Source organism: Rattus norvegicus, chromosome 5 (assembly GCF_021556685.1).
Source record: "Rattus norvegicus strain SHRSP/BbbUtx chromosome 5, alternate assembly SHRSP_T2T, whole genome shotgun sequence".
Classification (NCBI taxonomy): domain Eukaryota; kingdom Metazoa; phylum Chordata; class Mammalia; order Rodentia; family Muridae; genus Rattus; species Rattus norvegicus.
Window position 1 is genome coordinate 20,790,001 of NC_141538.1, and position 18,457 is coordinate 20,808,457.

At 38.0% G+C, this 18,457-nt stretch overlaps 1 protein-coding gene across 1 annotated transcript in view; it reads left to right on the forward strand.

Annotated features, from left to right (window-relative positions):
• The first annotated feature begins 4,099 nt into the window (after positions 1 to 4,099).
• Positions 4,100 to 18,457, forward strand: part of LOC148005649 (lipoxygenase homology domain-containing protein 1-like) — a 103,258-nt gene continuing 88,900 nt past the window's right edge. The window contains exon 1 of the mRNA XM_087551571.1: positions 4,100 to 4,393. Within this exon, the coding sequence (XP_087407697.1) occupies positions 4,340 to 4,393 (54 nt within the window). The 5' untranslated portion in view covers positions 4,100 to 4,339. The remainder of the gene's footprint in view (positions 4,394 to 18,457) is intronic.

Below are 18,457 nucleotides of genomic sequence, written 5' to 3' on the forward strand. Positions count from 1 at the left end.
TTGGTGAAGTACTTGAATTCTGTTTTGTTGTTGTTGTTGTTGTTTAAATTCATGAAAACTTACGTTAAGGCATTTTAGAAACATCACAGGTAATAAGATATTTTGTTTCTTTCTCATTTTCCATTTGTATAAATAAAGGTACAAGCATAGAGAAGTCTTAAAAACAGAGCAGGGCAGTTTACTACTAATGCTCCCCAAGGTGTGAGAGCTTTTGTTTCTGAAGATCTGTTCAGCCCTTGCTGAAGCCCAGGCCTGTGTTATAGCATCAGCTTCCCTAAGTCGTGAACATGCTTTGTTAGAAAGGACCATAGGGCAATGGGGTGATCTAAGCAGGCAGGGGGTCAGAGTTTGAAGGCCACCTTTGACTACAAACATGGTAACCTGTACATGGTACTCTACATACCTTAGTTTCCTCCACAAACTCTCTTTTAATTTGACTCTACAAGGAGACAATGAAATGATCTCCATTGTACTTCCTGGATTGCTCAAATATTTATGACTAAGATAATAATTCACACACGATTTTGTAGAAGCTTTTTTGTATCAATCTTACAACTCATAGAAGGAGTACATAGTCTTCTTAATTGTATGTAGCTCATTGGTTATGAGGATTATGCCACAGATAAGTGAAATACTTTAGTATAAGTGAACATTTAAATGACTTCTATGTTTTTATAGTGCTACAATAAGCATGTTGTTAACCTTAACTTTTCCCCTTCAACAAAACTAATTTAATTTTTATAGCAAACTATGAGACATGAGACATGATATTTTTAATCTTTTTTTAAATTTCATTCTCGAAATATCTGTTTTATGTAACATAGTGCCTGGTGGGACCAGTGAACAAAAGATGAGCTTCAGTTGCTATCAATCACTGCTACACAGCACATTGCACCCCATTTTTGCTGTTTGCACTACTTAATAGCTTCTAATTTAATTTTCTGAGTTCCTTTTCCGGTCACAGACTGTGACACTCAGAAAGTTAACCCTTCCTCTTCTCGTTTAAAGAGATTTATTGAGATGCAGTTTGTGCATTACCACATTTACATATTTGCCCTCTACTACATGCTGTTTACTGTATTAACACACTAATCAGTACAATATAATTTTAGACTGTTTTCTCATAGAAAAGCAACGATCAAAAGCAGTTTCTCTTCTAATCTCTTATCTCCTGCCTAGAGTCATTACTATAATTCCACTTTCTATCACTATATAATTTGCCTGCTCTGGGTAATATGTAAAAGCCAAGTGATAGAGAGGTAACATAGAACTTTTGAATCTGAGTCCTTTACTTTCCATAATGCTTTCCAAGTTTGTCTATCTGGAGCGTCTATCAACACTTTGTCTTTGGATAAATTCTATTTCCCCCTACAGATGCATAATTAGTTGACAGATATGTGGATCATTCTCACTCTCAACTCCAGTGGATTTCCTTTTATAGGTGTTGTTATTATTGGTGTGTTATCATTTCACTGGGAATATAGTTATTGGTTCATGTGGCAACAGCATACTTAACATTTTGAGAAACTGTTTACTGTCCTAAGAACTGACTGCACTATTTGTCACATTCCCCCGAGGGTGTGCAGGATTTTTCTTTTCTACATTCTCACCAAAATTCTTAATTGTCTTTGTTTTATTTAAAGCACATCCTAGTTCCTATACAGTCCTATTTCAATGTATTGATACATTTCCCTGATAACTAATGGAGCTGAGAATCTTTTCATATGCTTGTCAATAATTTGCATATCCTTCTTGTCCTTTGTTCATTTTTAACTGGAGTTTTTAAATTAATGAGCTATCATGTATACTCTGAATGTTATTTTCTGATGTTATATCTCATTCACAAATAGTTCCCTATTTTATCTTTGCACCATCTTGACACACATTCTTGTTGCCTCTAGGGCCCTGTCAAGTCACCCTGAAGGTTTCTGTTAGTGTATCTGCTAGGTTTATCTGCTAATGAATTAAAGAATGACTTTATTTGAGAACGTCTCAGTCTTTGCTGTCTATGAAACTCATGGCTTCTGCTAGGGAATTATCCATAATCTCACCAAGGATATCTATATATCTGATAAGTTCTTTCTTTGTGCTATTTACAAGATCATTTGTGTGTGTGTGTGTGTGTGTGTGTGTGTGTGTGTGTGTGTGTGTGTGTGTGTGTATGTCCCTTTCAATGTTGTGATTATGTTATGCTCACCTTACTGTTGTTTTCTCCAGCTTCTAGGATTATTGTATTTCAATGATACTGAAGACCTGTGGACAGGAGAGAAAGTCGATCAAGTTACAATGTACAGGCTCTGGTTCTTACTAGCTTTTAGTTTTCATTGAAAAACTTTTCATCAGATGGATTTTGATAAATTTCCATAGTTCTGAACCAAATTTGCTATTCCTTTGTGGAAAAGTGGGTTTATAGAGTGGTCTTAATTAGCCATTTCAGAAGTCATGTAAAATAGCTTCAATAATTCCTCCTTTATTCTAGTACAGACTAAAAGAGTTAATATTAAAGCATTGGATATAAAGTATAAAAGATTATTACTCTGTTGAGACTGACTCTTTTGATCCCACCCACAAGTTGTGAGAGGATGCTGATGAAGTGGGGTTTTTAGACAGTTTTTCACATGAATGAAGGCAGGAAGGCAGCTTTGGCAGATGGTTTGTAGGTGGCTATTGCTGGCATGGGGGTCTGTGTAGAAGAGTCTGGAGGCTGGAGTAGGAGGAAGAAATAGAGAGAGCCAAGAGTAGATTGGCTAACCTAGATCAAGTCATTGAGTGTAATAGCAGGAACATTTATTCTGGGCCTTTTCAGTGTTTAAAAGTTAGATCTTCATGGGAACTCATATTGTTGCCCATTAGCTAGATAGATGCCAGCATGCCATCTTGATTTTGGCATTGTGTGGCTTTCTTCATTATGTCTTTTCTTATCTCCCCTTAACCACTTAATTTATCTTCTCTTTTAAGTTCTTTTCCTTACTCTGGTGGAATTGAATCTTGGGGCTGGATAAAGTTGATTATAGAGACAGTTTACCTTGAGTGTGTCTCTCAGTCACAGAAGCTAAAACAGTTACAATGACTTCTAAGTTTGAATCACCAAATTTTCATGTTCCCATGTAAATGGTGCTTTCTTCTTTTAATATAGAAAGGGCCTCACAATGGATACTGGCTTAGTTTCTTTTCTGCTGCTGTTAAAAGCAATGTATAAAGGATGGGTGTATAATGACTCACTGTACCAAGTTATAGTCAATCATTGTAGGGAGATCAAGGCAATAGGATCTTGAAGCAGCTATGTCCACAGTCAAGAGTAGAGAACAAGCAGTTAATTCACTGTGTGAGTCCTTTGCTTTTTCCATTTTTATATAATTCAGGTTCCCCTGCCTAATGCGTGGTACTACCCACATGGCTTTGTTCTTCCTACCTCAATTTATGTAACCACAATGCCACAGACCAACCCTATCTAGATAAGCCTCCATTAAGGTGCTTCTAAGGTGATTCTGGATTGTTGCAAGGTAATAAAGCTAACCACCACAGATACCAAAGCCTGGTTCACAACCTTAGTATCTCTATTGAAAGAATAGCCATTTCCCAGTTATCAATGCATTAAAACATCGTTGTAAAAACCACAGAACCTGATAGTGAAGCTGAAACACTCCTCGTACCACCTTGAAGAGAAGCATTTAAAAAATCAGCACATTTTTGCCTGTGTCATCTCTCAGACTGCTGTGGATATCTCTGTACAAAGAGGGCTTCTTGAACCTATATGATCTCTAGAATCATACAGGTAAACAAGAATCTGAGGCAGACATTCTATTTTGCATAGGAGACCCAGTTGTGTTTTGACGTGTAGCAAGGGGGGAAATGTACAAGGCTATACCACCTGGCACCAACCATGAGCACAGGAATGTGGTAGATTTCCGAGGGGCAGGTTGGAGAGTACACCATGTCTCTACTGCTCTGGAGGGATGGGGCTGGAATTTGGGAGCAGAATTTGGGCTGAGAGACTGAACCAAATCCAACAGAGATTCAGAGATGTCTCATAGCTTGTGCTTTTTGGGCTGGTGTCAGGGGGTCTCTAGGGCTTTGTGTTGACAGGAAATGTGGATGCGTTTTTTCTAACTCCTGTTGCTGTCTCTCTCTGGAGTCTGTTATGTATTATTCTGTTGACATGTTCATTGGACGCCATTCTCCACATGTGACTGAAACTTAACAGTTTTCTTCTCCCTTTGGTTTTACCTACTATTTGGAGAGTCCGGGCACTTTTTAAAGGATGATGAATTTCCACACAGCCATCCATAACATTTCAGCTTCAATCAACTGTAAATGAGAAATATTAACATCCACCCCCATGTTCGCCTTGGCTGCTCCCTCTTTGACTTTCATTAACATCAGTGGAATTGAGGTAATTGAAGATTGGCCTATGAGTCCAAAGCATGACAAACATATCATCTCTGACTATTGTACTTGAAATGCTATAATAAGAGGTATTGTGGGATGATTTCTTTAAAATAATTGCTTGTTATATAATGAAGAGATTTTTGTAGTACTATTTACATGATAGATTACTAGAAAAGTGAATGACATATGAATTATTCTATTATTCAAGAAAATGAGCCCTACCTGAGAGATATATGCAAATGCACATAGGTGTATTTTTAATTAAAAATAAAAATTGGAAAACCATAAAACAATAAATAATTACATATCTGATAAGTGATAAATTAAGGAGTCAGTCACAGAAGCAAGACATGTGCATGTGTGTGTGTGTGTGTGTGTGTGTGTGTGTGTGTGTGTGTGTGTACATTTTCAAGTTTTAACATGGAATCTCATAAATATTTAATAAGCCTTAAAATTACCTGAAAGGAATGAGCCCCTAAAAAGAAAAGACATCACATGAGCCTGTGTATAAAAGTGATACAGTCACACAGGCAGGATTATTCCATTTCATTTTAAGATCAGTGGTTTGACTTATCAGCCCATGAGAATGAATAATGATTACATTGTTTGTTTGAGATGGAGATTGCTGCTGCGATGTGGGATAAAGTTTAAGGGTTATCATATTAGTGCTAGCTGAGAATGACTTCACATGTTTTTCAATAATTTCCAAAGCCAAACAATGAAAAGAAACAGCAAAAAAGCAAGAGTGAAAAATCTCATAATAAAGGGGGGAAAAGGCTTAAGTGAGGGAAAAGATGCTCAGACATGCCAAAAGTTCCACTTAAGGCAACACCAGAGTGTGATATAGCACAGCCACCACTCCTAGACAGCAAAACCCAAAAGGCGTTGGCTAGTAGCCTGGTTATAAACGATTATACACCTAATACTCTCACTTCAGAACAGGCCAAGTGGAACAAAAGTAAGTGATCATATTTAAAGGCCAAATAATGTAAAAATAAGATGCAAATCTTTTGTTTCTATATCAAACATTACATCTTGATTGGGAAAGATAATTCCAAATGGACACATGGCTATGAGAAATTTGGGTGTCAACGAAAACATCTATGGAGCTCTCAGGTATGGTCCAAGTCTGCAAGCTGTTCATGTCACTGTGACCTTCAGAATCAGTTGAGGTTTCCTGAGAAAGGAAATTGCAGTGGCAAAGCACAGTGAGAAAGTATTCGATGCTGAGGTTCTTTCTAAGCAGCCCTGACTTTTGTCATCTGTCATCATTCAACCATCTCCTGAATATTGTTTCAAATGTGCCCGTATATTAATTATTTGTTTATAGAGTAGTGTGCCTGGATGGTTTTCATTGTAATGTAAAGTTATCTTCCTGAGAAATATATTTTTTTTAAATGGTGGCACTATTGAGATTTATTGGGAGGTTTAAATACTGGGTGCTAGAATAACAGACAGAATTTGTACTTTGGACTTTTCCACAGAAATAGATATACGAAGCCAAAACGAAGTAATAAAAATACCTTTCATGCCTATAATGCAGACACTACTTTTCTTAATGGCTTTACATATGACAGTATACACTGTGAGACTACACTAGGCTAATTGGACTCTACTCAAGCAAATGTCTGATGTATGCTAGTGGACGGTACACAAGACCAGGCTGAGTATTCTGTCTGTCCACTGCTTAAAACATCCTGGCAATACCAGATGTTTGCTCAAAGACTAGACATGCTTTTCATTTCTTTAGGATATTTTGTCTGCAGGTGCCACAGAAGGAAAGTGGATGTTATTGGTGATATCAGAGTGCTAGAAAACCCAGCCAGAGCACAAGAGACCTAAAAGTTTGGGAATGATAACCTCTCTTTGGGTGGCTCATCGAGTGTGTGGTTCCTAGCAGCATACAGGAAACCTGCTGGGTGCTGAGGCAAGCACTCACTTTATGAGGGGACACATCTTACATATTGCAGAATGCTTACGTCACATACAGAAAGACAAGAGTGTGATGACTGTCCCATCTGTTTGGGATTCTACCTGAATATAGAATCCAGTCAGAGAGTATAAAGCAGATATGCTTTCCTTATACCATCACAGATATTTATCTTAGGTAGAGCTAATTTTAATAACAGCAACTCAAAAGGCATCTCTATAAGGTTTCCTTGGCTACATTGTAGCAAAGAAGTACAATTGCCATCTGGCAATCAATATGGTTCTGGTTCCAAGTTTGAGATTTCTCAAAGCTGTCATTTCTTCATCCCCACATTTATTTTATAAACACAATTCCAGATACTATATGTCTTGTAATATGACAACATATGATGTCAGCTGGTCTTGCATCACTATCACAAAATTCCTGTGACAATCAACTTATAAAAATAAAAGGTTCATCCTGACTCACAGTTTTGAATGTTCTAGTTCATGATTTATTGTTGGCATTGCATTTGACCTGTGGTGAGACAGTGCATCACAGCAGGAACATGGCAGACAAAAACAGAAAGTGACTGGAAGAGGCCACGTCCCACTACTTCCTTAGGGTGTGTTTTTCCAGAAATGCAAACACTTTCAACTAGGTTCTGCCCTGAGAGGTTTCCATCACATCGCAGGCTGTTGACTAAGCCTTTAACATAGGAGGAGACACTGGTGATAGTCTCAAAGGGAGCCTAGTTGTCTATTCCATAAGCATATTTTCTTCTATATTCTTGTTTATAATTTTGTGAAAAAGTCTTAAAAAACAAGTTATTGCTGAAGATAAGGAAGGAGCATTTACACTTCAGGAGGCGATGAGTATTTTTCACCCCTCTGAAACCATACTGCCCTTAAGGTTACCATGTGACCATGTTGTGCTTAAAATTAGCTGAGAAGCCCCAGTCAATCTAAGTTACACATGTCTTTGAAGTCAAGCTATACAAAATTATATCTGAAGAGAACTGAGTAAAACAGGCATGATCTTGGATATAGTGTATCTCATTTTTGTTTTTATGACAGGTTGAAAAGTAATATTTACCAACCCCTTCATAGGGCTAGGTCTATTTGAAGTACATGTGCATTCTATTTTTCCATCCGATCAACATGGATTGTAAAAGAGAGCTTAGTAAGATCAGTGATACACAGTTAGTGGGTTTAGGTCTGTAGATGGGCATCAGTTTTCTATGGTATCATGCTTCCCACTTGAATAGGGTCTGAGGCAGGAAAGCATCACTTGTAGTTCAAATGACAACTCTTTTAAATCAGTAAAACTCATGGCACTAAAGGTTTTGAGTCTTGCTTTGCTAAACTATGCCATGGCATAGGTAACAATCTCACTATGCAGAAACCACATTGACTACATGAGTAATGTAGTGTGTATGTGAAGTGTTGGGAACATGGATATTTTGTCAGCTCAACTGCTGTACTTTTAGGGTCATCTCTTAACTAATACAAAGGGAAGGTCATGCCATGATTGTGGTTTTCCAGAGAACACAGGTTATAGGGTATGTTTATAACAGTCTGTCTCTCTACATAATATGATATATGTGTGTGACTATATATGTATGTGTATGTATCTCTATATATGTACACTATGCTATGTGTATTTAAATACATATACATTATAGTGTTCATGTATGGTAATATGGTATGTCTATGTATGCATACAATATGGTATGTGAGGGGGATTTATCTATATATGTATACAATATAATAAATTATATATTATATAAACTGTATATTGTGGTATATGTGGGGGTTCTCTTTAAGAAATTGGTTCATAATTCCGTTGGTTGTGGAAGTCTAAGTCAAAATTTTGCAATGTAAAGCCTGAGATGCAAAGGCCATCTCTTGACAGACTTCCTTCTTGCCTCTCTTTATTTTAGTAAAATCTTCAATGGTTTGCCCGAAGCCATATTCATTGTCTGACTCCAAAACAACTTTCACAGACATTCAGAATATCGTCTGACTATGCATCTAAGCCTTATAGGTTAGCTAAATTGTCACATAAGATTGACTCTCATGTTCCTAAAATGCCGTTCACATCAAACAAATGACCAATGGTTCACAAGATGACGGATTCATAAAGGTCCAGAAAATGTCTCTTTCCCTAGAATTTGTCAGGATGAGGGAAATGGCACCTACTCAGAGGTCCATCGTCCTCAATAAACTGATATTGATGGCACGGATGTTTGCCTTTACCAATTCATTTCCCCCAAAGGGTCTTCCAGGATGCTCAAGGTGAACCAAAGATGACTTGAACCACTTGCTTATTGTCCAGCATCTTTCTCTAGAGGATGAAGACAGCCATCTTTGCTTATTCTCACATCCTGCACAGATGGACCATTAGCTGAGCCTTGACTGGTTATGATGCACTGTTGAGTGAATTCATTTTCCAAATTCTAAAGTTTCTTTTTGCAGGTACTAAAGCATCCTAACATCATGGTAGCTACCTCATTCTCATTAGTCTTATAAAGCATTTGTTTGCATCATCCACTCTTTTTTTTTATTGGATTTTTTTATTTACATTTCAAATCTTATCTCCTTTCCCAGTTTCCTGTTCACAAACTCTCTTTACCAACCCTCCACTCCCTTCTTTTTTGAGGGTGTTCCCTCTCAACCACACACCCTTCACTGCCTCCCTGCCCTGATATTACCCATACACTGGGGTGTCAAACCTTGGCAGGACCAAGGGCTTTTCATCCCTTGGTGCACAACAAGGCCATCCTCTGCTACATATGCAGCTGGAGCCATGGGTCTGTCTATGTGTACTCTTTGGGTAGTGGTTTAGTTCCTGGGAGCTCTAGTTGATTGATATTGTTGTTCTTTTGGGGTTACAAACCCCTCAATCACCTTCAATCCTTTCTCTAATTGCTCTAATGGGGAACCCATTTTCAGTTCAATGGTTGGCTGCTAGCATTTGCTTCTGTATTTGTCATGTTCTGGCAGAGATTCTCAGGAGACAGCTATCTCAGGCACCTGTCAGCACTCATTTCTTGGTATCAGCAATATTGTCTGGGTTCAGTGACTGTTTTTTATATGGGCTAGATCCCCAGGTAGGGTAGGCTCTGAGTGGCCATTTCTTAAGTCTCTGCTCCAAATTTTGTCTCCATATCTCCTTCCATGAACATTTTTGTTCTCCCTTTTAAGAAGGACTGAAGCATCCACACTTCGATTGTCCTTCTTCTTGAGCATCAACCAGTCTGTGAATTGTATCTTGGGTAAACCAAACTTTTGGACTAATATCCATTTATCAGTGAGTGCATACCCTGTGTGTATTGTTGTGATTGGGTTACCTCACCAAGGATGATATTTTCTAGTTCCACGCGTTTGCCTATAAATTTCATGAAGTCATTGTTTTTGATAGCTGAGTAATATTCCATTGTGTAGATGTACCACATTTTCTGTATCCATTCCTCTGTTGAAGGGCATCTGGGTTCTTTCCAGCTTCTGGCTATTATAAATAAGGCTGCAATGAACATAGTGGAGCACGTGTCTTTTTTATATTTTGGGGCATCTTTTGGGTATATGCCCAAGAGAGGTATAGCTGGATCCTCAGGCAGTTCAATGTCCAATTTTCTGAGGATCCTCCAGACTGATTTCCAGAATGGTTGTACCAGTTTGCAATCCCACCAACAATGGAGGAGTGTTCCTCTTTCTCCACATCCTCGCCAGCATCTGTTGTCCCCTGAGCTTTTGTTCTTAGCCATTCTGACTGATATGAGGTGGAATCTCGGGGTTGTTGTGATTTGCATTTCTCTGATAACTAAGAATGTTGAACATTTCTTTAGGTGCTTCTCAGCCATTTAATATTCCTCAGCTGAGAACTCTTTTTAGCTCTATACCCCATTTTTCATAGGGTTACTCGATTCTCTGGAGTCTAACTTCTTGAATTCTTTGTACATTTTTGGATATTAGCCCTGTATCTGATATAGAATTGGTAAAGATCTTTTCCCAGTCTGTTGGTTGCTGTTTTGTTCTGGAAACCATTAGTGTTCTGTTCAGGAAAATTTCCCCAGTGCCTATATCTTCGAGGCTCTTCCCCACTTTTTCTTCGATTAGTTTGAGTATACATGGTTTGATGTGGAGGTCCTTGATCCACATGGACTTGAGTTTTGTACAGAGTGACAAGAATGGATCAATTTGCATTCTTCAACATACTGACCTCCAGTTGAACCATCACCCTTCGTTGAAAATGCTATCTTTTTTCCATTGATGGTTTTAGCTCCTTTGTCAAAGATCAACTGACCATAGCTGTGTGGGTTCATTTCTGGTTCTTCAATTCTATTCCATTGATCTACCTCCCTGTCTCTGTTCTAATACCATACAGTTTTTATGACTATTGCTCTGTAATACTGCTTGCGGACAGGGAAGCTGGTTCCCTCAGAAGTTCTTTATTGTTGAGGTTAGCTTTTGCTATCCCAGATTTTTTGTCATTCCAAATGAATTTGCAAATTATTCTTTCTAATTCTATGAATAATTGAATTGGAATTTTGATGGGGATTGCAATGAATCTGTAGATTGCTTTTGGCAAAATTGGCATTTTTAATATATTAATCCTTCCCATCCATGAGCAAAGGAGGTCTTGTCATCTTCTGAGATCTTCTTTAATTTCATTCTTCAGAGACTCAAAATTCTTGTCATACAGATATTTCACTTTCTTGATTAGTCAACCAAGTTATTTTATGATATTTGGGACTATTTGAGAAGGGTGTCATTTCCCCAATTTCTTTTTCACTCTGTTTATTCTTTGAGTAGAAAAAAGCTACTGATTTGTTTGAGTTAATTTTATACCCAGCCACTTTGCTGAAGTTATTTATCAGGCTTAGTTGTTTTCTAGTGGAACTTTTGGGGTCACTCAAGTATACTATCATATCACCTGCAAATAGTGATATTTTGACTTCTTCCTTTCCAATTTATATCTCTTTGACCTCCTTTGTTGTCTGAATGCTCTTGCGAGGACTTTGAGTACTGAATTGAATAAGTAGGGAGAGAGTGGGCAGCCTTAACTAGTCCCTGATTTTAGTGGGATTGCTTCAAGTTTCTCTCCATTTAATTTGATGTTGGCTACTCATTTGATATATATTGCTTTTACTATGTTTAGATATGGGCCTTGAATTTCTGAACTTTCCAATACTTTTATCGTGAAGGGGTGTTGAATTTTGTCAAATGCTTTCTCAGCATCTAATGAAATGATCATGTGGTTTGTTTCTTTGAATTTGTTTATGTAGTGGATTACATTGATGCATTTCTATATATTGATACACCCCTGAATTCCTGGGATGAAGCCTACTTGATCATGATGGATGATCATTTTGATGTGCTTGTATTCAGTTTGCAAGAATTTTATTGAGTATTTTTACATCGATATTTGTAAGGGAAATTGGTCTGTAGTTCTCTTTCTTTGTTGCGTCTCTGTGTGGTTTGGGTATAAGCATAATTGTGTCTTCATAGAACGATTTCGGTAGTGTTCCTTCTGTTTGCATTTTGTAGAATAATTTGGACATTATTGGTAATAGGCCTTCTATGAAAGTCTGATAGAATTCTCTACTAAACCCATATGGTCATGGGCTCTTTTTGGTTGAGAGAATTTTAATAACTGCTTCTATTTCTTTAGGAGTTATGGGGTGGTTTAGATGGTTTATTTGTTCCTGATTTAACTTTGGTACTTGATATCTGTCTAGAAAATTGTCTATTTCATCCAGATATTGCAGTTTGGTTGAATATAGGCCTTTGTAGTAGGATCTGATGATTTTTTAAAATTTCTTCAGATTCTGTTGTTATGTCTCCATTTTCATTTCTGAGTTTGTTAATTTGGATACACTCTCTGTGTCCTCTGTTTAATCTTGTTAAGGGTTTATCTATCTTGTTTGTTTTCTCAAAGAACCAGCTCCTGCTTTTGTTGATTCTGTGTATAGTTCTTTTTGTTTCCATTTGATTGATTTCAGCCCTGAGTTTGATGATTTCCTGCCTTCTACTCCTCTTTGTTGTATTTGTTTCTTTTTGTTCTAGAACTTTTAGGTGTGTTGTCATGCTGCTAGTGTATGCTCTCTCCAGTTTCATTTTGGAGGCACCCAGAGCTATGAGTTTTCCTCTTAGCACTGCTTACATTGGGTCCCATAAGTTTGGGTATGTTGGGCCTTCATTGTCATTAAATTCTAAAAAGTCTTTCATTTCTCCTTTATTTCTTTTTTGACCAAGACATCATTGAGTACAACCTTGTTCAAGTTCCATGTATTTCTGGGTTTCTGATGTTTTTGTTGTTATTAAAGACCAGCCTTAGTCTGTGGTGATCTGATAAGATGCATGGGATTATTTCAATATTCTCATATCGTATCGTTGAGGTCCGTATTGTCACAAATTATATAGTCAATTTTGAAGAAGGTACCAAGAGATGCTGAGAAGAAGGTATAGTTTTTTGTTTTAGGTTGAAATGTTCTATAAATATCTGCTCAATCCATTTGGTTCAGAACTTCTGTAAGTTTCTTTCTTTAGTTTCGGTTTCCATGATCTGTCCATTGATAAGAGTCGGGTGTTGAAATCTCATACTATTATTGTGTGAGGTGCAATGTGAGCTTTGAGCTTTAGTAAGGTTTCTTTTATGAATGTAGGTGCTCTTGCATTTGGAGCATAGATATTCAGGATTGAGAGTTTATCTTGGCCAAATTTTCCTTTGATGAATATGAAGTATCCTTCCTTCCTTTTTATTTTTTTGATAACTTTTGGTTCAAAGTTGATTTTATTTGATATTAGAATATTAGAATGGCTACTCCAGCTTGTTTCTTTTTAACAATTGCCATTTATTCTGAGGTAGTGTATGCCTTTGTCTCCGTGGTGGGTTTTCTGTATGCAGCAAAATGCTGGGTCCTCTTTACATATCCAGTCTGTTAGTCTATGTTTTTTATTGGGGAATTGACCATTGACATTAAGAGATATTAAGGAATAGTGATTGTTGTTTCCTGTTACTTTTGTTGTTAGAGGTGGAATTATGTTTGTGTGTCTCTCTTCTTTTGGGTTTGTTACAGGAGTATTTCTTTCTTTTTCTAGGGTGTATTTTCTCTCCATGTGTTGGAGTTTAGTATCTATTATCCTTTGTAGCACTGGATTTTTAGAAAGATATGGTGTAAGTTTGGTTTTCTCATGTAATATCTTGGTTTCTCCATCTATGGTAATTGAGAGTCTTGTTGAATATAGTAGCCTGGTCTGGCATTTGCGTTCTTTTAGGGTCTGTATAACATTTTCTCAGAATCTTCTGTCTTTCATTTTCTCTGTTGAGAAGTTTGGTGTAATTCTGATAGGTCTGTCTTTATATGTTACTTGACTTTTTTCCCTTAGTGCTTTTAATATTCTTTCTTTGTTTTGTGCATTTGGTGTTTTGACTATTATGTGATGGGAGGAATTGCTTTTCTTGTCCAATCTATTTGGAGTTCTGTAGGCTTCTTGTATGTTTATGGGCATCTCTTTCTTTAGGTTAGGAAAGTTTTCTTCTACACTTTTGTTGAATATATTTACTGGCCCTCTAATTTGGGAGTGTTTGCTCTCTTCTATACCTATTATCCTTAGGTTTGATCTTCTCCTTTTGTCCTGGAATTCCTGGATGTTTTGGGTTAGGAACTTTTTGTGTTTTACATTATCTTTAATGGTTATTTCAATGTTTCCTATGGTATCTTCTGCCCCGAGATTCTCACTTCTATCTCTTGTATTCTGTTGGTTATGTTTGTGTCTATGACTCCTGATCTCTTTCCTAGATTTTCTATCTCCAGGGTTTTCTCCCTTTGTTATTTTTTTATTGTTTCTATTTTCATTTTTAGATAGTGAATGGTTTTGTTGAATTCCTTCACCAGTTTAGTTGTGTTTTCCTCTAATTTCTTAAGGGATTTTTGTGCTTCCTTTTTAAGGTCTTCTACTTGTTTACTTGTGTTGTCCGTTATTTCTTTAAGGAACTTTCCTATGTCCTACTTAAAATCCTCTATCATCATCATGAGATGTGATTTTAAATCCAAATCTTGCTTTTTCGGTTTGTTGGGATATCCAATATTTGCTTTGGTGGGAGTCCTGGTTTCTGTTGCTTACATTTCTTTGCTTGCTTCTTGCCATCAGGTTGTCTCTGGTGTTGGCTTGTCTTGCTGTCTCTGACAGTGGCTTGACCCTCCTGTAAGCCTGTGTGTTAGCACTCCTGAAGACTCACTTTCTCCCATTTCGATCTAGGTACAGAGAGCTGTGGGACAGGGTCAGCTTTGGGTGCTGGCAGACATCAGAAGGTACCTGTCTCATCCTGTTCCTGTGTTTGTGTGTCCTGAGGGCTCTAGGCACTTTCCTCTGGGGCCAGGAATGTGAGCAAAAGTGGTGGTGTCCCATGAGCTCTCAGAATTTTCTGTACTTCTGAGAGTTCATCTCTCTCCCCCTACAGGATTTGGGTACAGAGAAATGTTGGATCGGATCAACTCTCCCCTCCAGTCTTTTTTTTTTCCTCTCTGGAAAATATCACTTAACTTTATTGTCTTTATGGAGATAAGTGTTTCCATTATGTTGATTTGGCTGTTATTAAATATAGGTGTGCCATAAGTGTTCACCAATAGATACAATACATTTTTTTTGTTTGTATTCTCTTTCTTCATCTAACAATGCACAACTTGGATCAGTAGTAGTACGATTTATGTACAGGTTTCTCACAGGACAAGGTATCCTGATGAGACAGTAGCAACACTGAAGATTCCACAGGAAGGGAGTCTGTTGTTGGTGTCTGTATTATGCAACAATCTGACTCATACACTTTGTAAGTAACGGTGCTATTGCTCACAGATGCCTTAGACTCAAAACATCTTCTCTTCATTTATATTGGCTTTATGCCAAAATGACATGCTGTAAATTCAGATAACTATATCTTTAGAGTCATTGTACCATAAAAGAAATACAGACACATTCTGCTTGGCGGTTTTGCTTGGATAAAATGTAGCATTTGAATGGCGACATATGCAAGTAACTTACCTTGACACCACAGGTTACGTATTTACCACTGACATTGATTAGGTCAATGCTGACAATTAGTTAATTAAATTAATTAAACTTCAGCTCTTTTTTCCTATGGTAGGAATTTGACTATCATTTGTGTTGTAGTGTGGAGGAAAGCCTTTAGCGCTGAATTGTGAGTGTAATAAAGAAGGCAGAAAACAGTTGACAGCAGTCCAGTTGGCAAATGGTAGCATTTTAATCAGTCGATACTGCTGAGAGTCAGTGTAACGAATCATCTGGAAAATAAATCAAAGCAAGATTGAATACTGACTTTCATTAAACCGAGTGCACACATGACTAGAACATACATATGAGTGACCTTTCATAATCGAACACCTACCTGACCGTATGCTTTAGTGAATGCCTTTTTAAACACTTTGGTGGATTTCAGAAAGAATGCACATTTTCCATCTGGTGCTAGCTTTGACTTGTAATTATTTTGAAGGAGAATGCTGCTAAACAGTATTTTAAAATCTTCTATGTGTTGAGACAGGCCTGCCTCTTGTGGAAGATTCAGGTGAATGTATTATTCCCACATGGAATCTGAAAGCAATCTGTAACCATTCCTAATATTAGTTCTTTTCTGGGGACGATTATTGTGTTGCATGTGAAAAGCACACACTGTTTAAATAGACTTTTTTTTTATTAACTTGAGTATTTCTAATATACATTTCGAGTGTTATTCCCTTTCCCGGTTTCCGGGCAAACTTCCCCCTCCCCCTCCCCTTTCTTATCGGTGTTCCCCTCCCCATCCTCCCCCCATTGCCGCCCTCCCCCCAACAATCTAGTTCACTGGGGGTTCAGTCTTAGCAGGACCCAGGGTTACCACTTCCACTGGTGCTCTTACTAGGATATTCATTGCTACCTATGAGGTCAGAGTCCAGGGTCAGTCCATGTATAGTCTTTAGGTAGTGGCTTAGTCCCTGGAAGCTCTAGTTGCTTGGCATTGTTGTTCATAAGGGGTCTCCAGCCCCTTCAAGCTCTTCCAGTTCTTTCTCTGATTCCTTCAACGGGGGTTCCATTCTCAGTTCAGTGGTTTGCTGCTGGCATTCGCCTCTGTATTTGCTGTATTCTGGCTGTGTCTCTCAGGAGAGATCTACATCCGGCTCCTGTCGGTCTGCACTTCTTTGCTTCATCCATCTTGTCTAATTGGATGGCTGTATATGTATGGGCCACATGTGGGGCAGGCTCTGAATGGGTGTTCCGTCTGTGTCTGTTTTAATCTTTGCCTCTCTATTCCCTGCCAAGGGTATTCTTGTTCCCCTTTTAAAGAAGGAGTGAAGCATTCACATTTTGATCATCCGTCTTGAGTTTCATTTGTTCTAGGCATCTAGGGTAATTCAAGCATTTGGGCTAATAGCCACTTATCAATGAGTGCATACCATGTGTGTTTTTCTGTGATTGGGTTACCTCACTCAGGATGATATTTTCCAGTTCCAACCATTTGCCTACGAATTTCATAAAGTCATTGTTTTTGATAGCTGAGTAATATTCCATTGTGTAGATGGATCCATTCCTCTGTTGAAGGGCATCTGGGTTCTTTCCAGCTTCTGGCTGGAAATACATAAGGCTGCAATGAACATAGTGGAGCACATGTCTTTTTTATATGTTGGGGCATCTTTTGGGTATATACCCAAGAGAGGTATATCTGGATCCTCAGGCAGTTCAACGTCCAATTTTCTGAGGAACCTCCAGACTGATTTCCAGAATGGTTGTACCAGTCTGCAATCCCACCAACAATGGAGGAGTGTTCCTCTTTCTCCACATCCTCGCCAGCATTTGCTGTCCCCTGAGTTTTTGATCTTAGCCATTCTCACTGGTGTGAGGTGAAATCTCAGGGTTGTTTTGATTTGCATTTCCCTTATGACTAAAGATGTTGAATATTTCTTTAGGTGTTTCTCAGCCATTCAGCATTCCTCAGCTGTGAATTCTTTGTTTAGCTCTGAACCCCATTTTTTAATAGGGTTATTTGTCTCCCTGCGGTCTAACTTCTTGAGTTCTTTGTATATTTTGGATATAAGGCCTCTATCTGTTGTAGGATTGGCAAAGATCTTTCCCCAATCTGTTGGTTGCCGTTTTGTCCTAACCACAGTGTCCTTTGCCTTACAGAAGCTTTGCAGTTTTATGAGATCCCATTTGTCGATTCTTGATCTTAGAGCATAAGCCATTGATGTTTTGTTCAGGAAATTTTTTCCAGTGCCCATGTGTTCCAGATGCTGCCCTAGTTTTTCTTCTATTAGTTTGAGTGTATCTGGTTTAATGTGGAGGTCCTTGATCCACTTGGACTTAAGCTTTGTACAGGGTGATAAGCATGGATCGATCTGCATTCTTCTACATGTTGCCCTCCAGTTGAACCAGCACCATTTGCTGAAAATGCTATCTTTTTTCCATTGGATGGTTTTGGCTCCTTTGTCAAAAATCAAGTGACCATAGGTGTGTGGGTTCATTTCTGGGTCTTCAATTCTGTTCCATTGGTCTATCTGTCTGTCTCTGTACCAATACCATTCAGTTTTTATCACTATTCCTCAGTAATACTGCTTGAGTTCAGGGATAGTGATTCCCCCTGAAGTCCTTTTATTGTTGAGGATAGCTTTAGCTATCCTGGGTATTTTGTTATTCCAGATGAATTTGCAAATTGTTCTGTCTAACTCTTTGAAGGATTGGATTGGTATTTTGATGGGGATTGCATTGAATCTGTAGATTGCTTTTGGTAAAATGGCCATTTTTACTATATTAATCCTGCCAGTCCATGAGCATGGGAGATCTTTCCATCTTCTGAGGTCTTCTTCAATTTCTTTCTTCAGTGTCCTTGAAGTTCTTATTGTACAGATCTTTTACTTGCTTGGTTAAAGTCACACCGAGGTACTTTATATTATTTGGGTCTATTATGAAGGGTGTCATTTCCCTAATTTCTTTCTTGGCTTGTTTCTCTTTTGTGTAGAGGAAGGCTACTGATTTATTTGAGTTAATTTTATACCCAGCCATTTTGCTGAAGTTGTTTATCAGCTTTAGTAGTTCTCTGGTGGAACTTTTGGGATCACTTAAATATACTATCATATCATCTGCAAATAGTGATATTTTGACTTCTTCT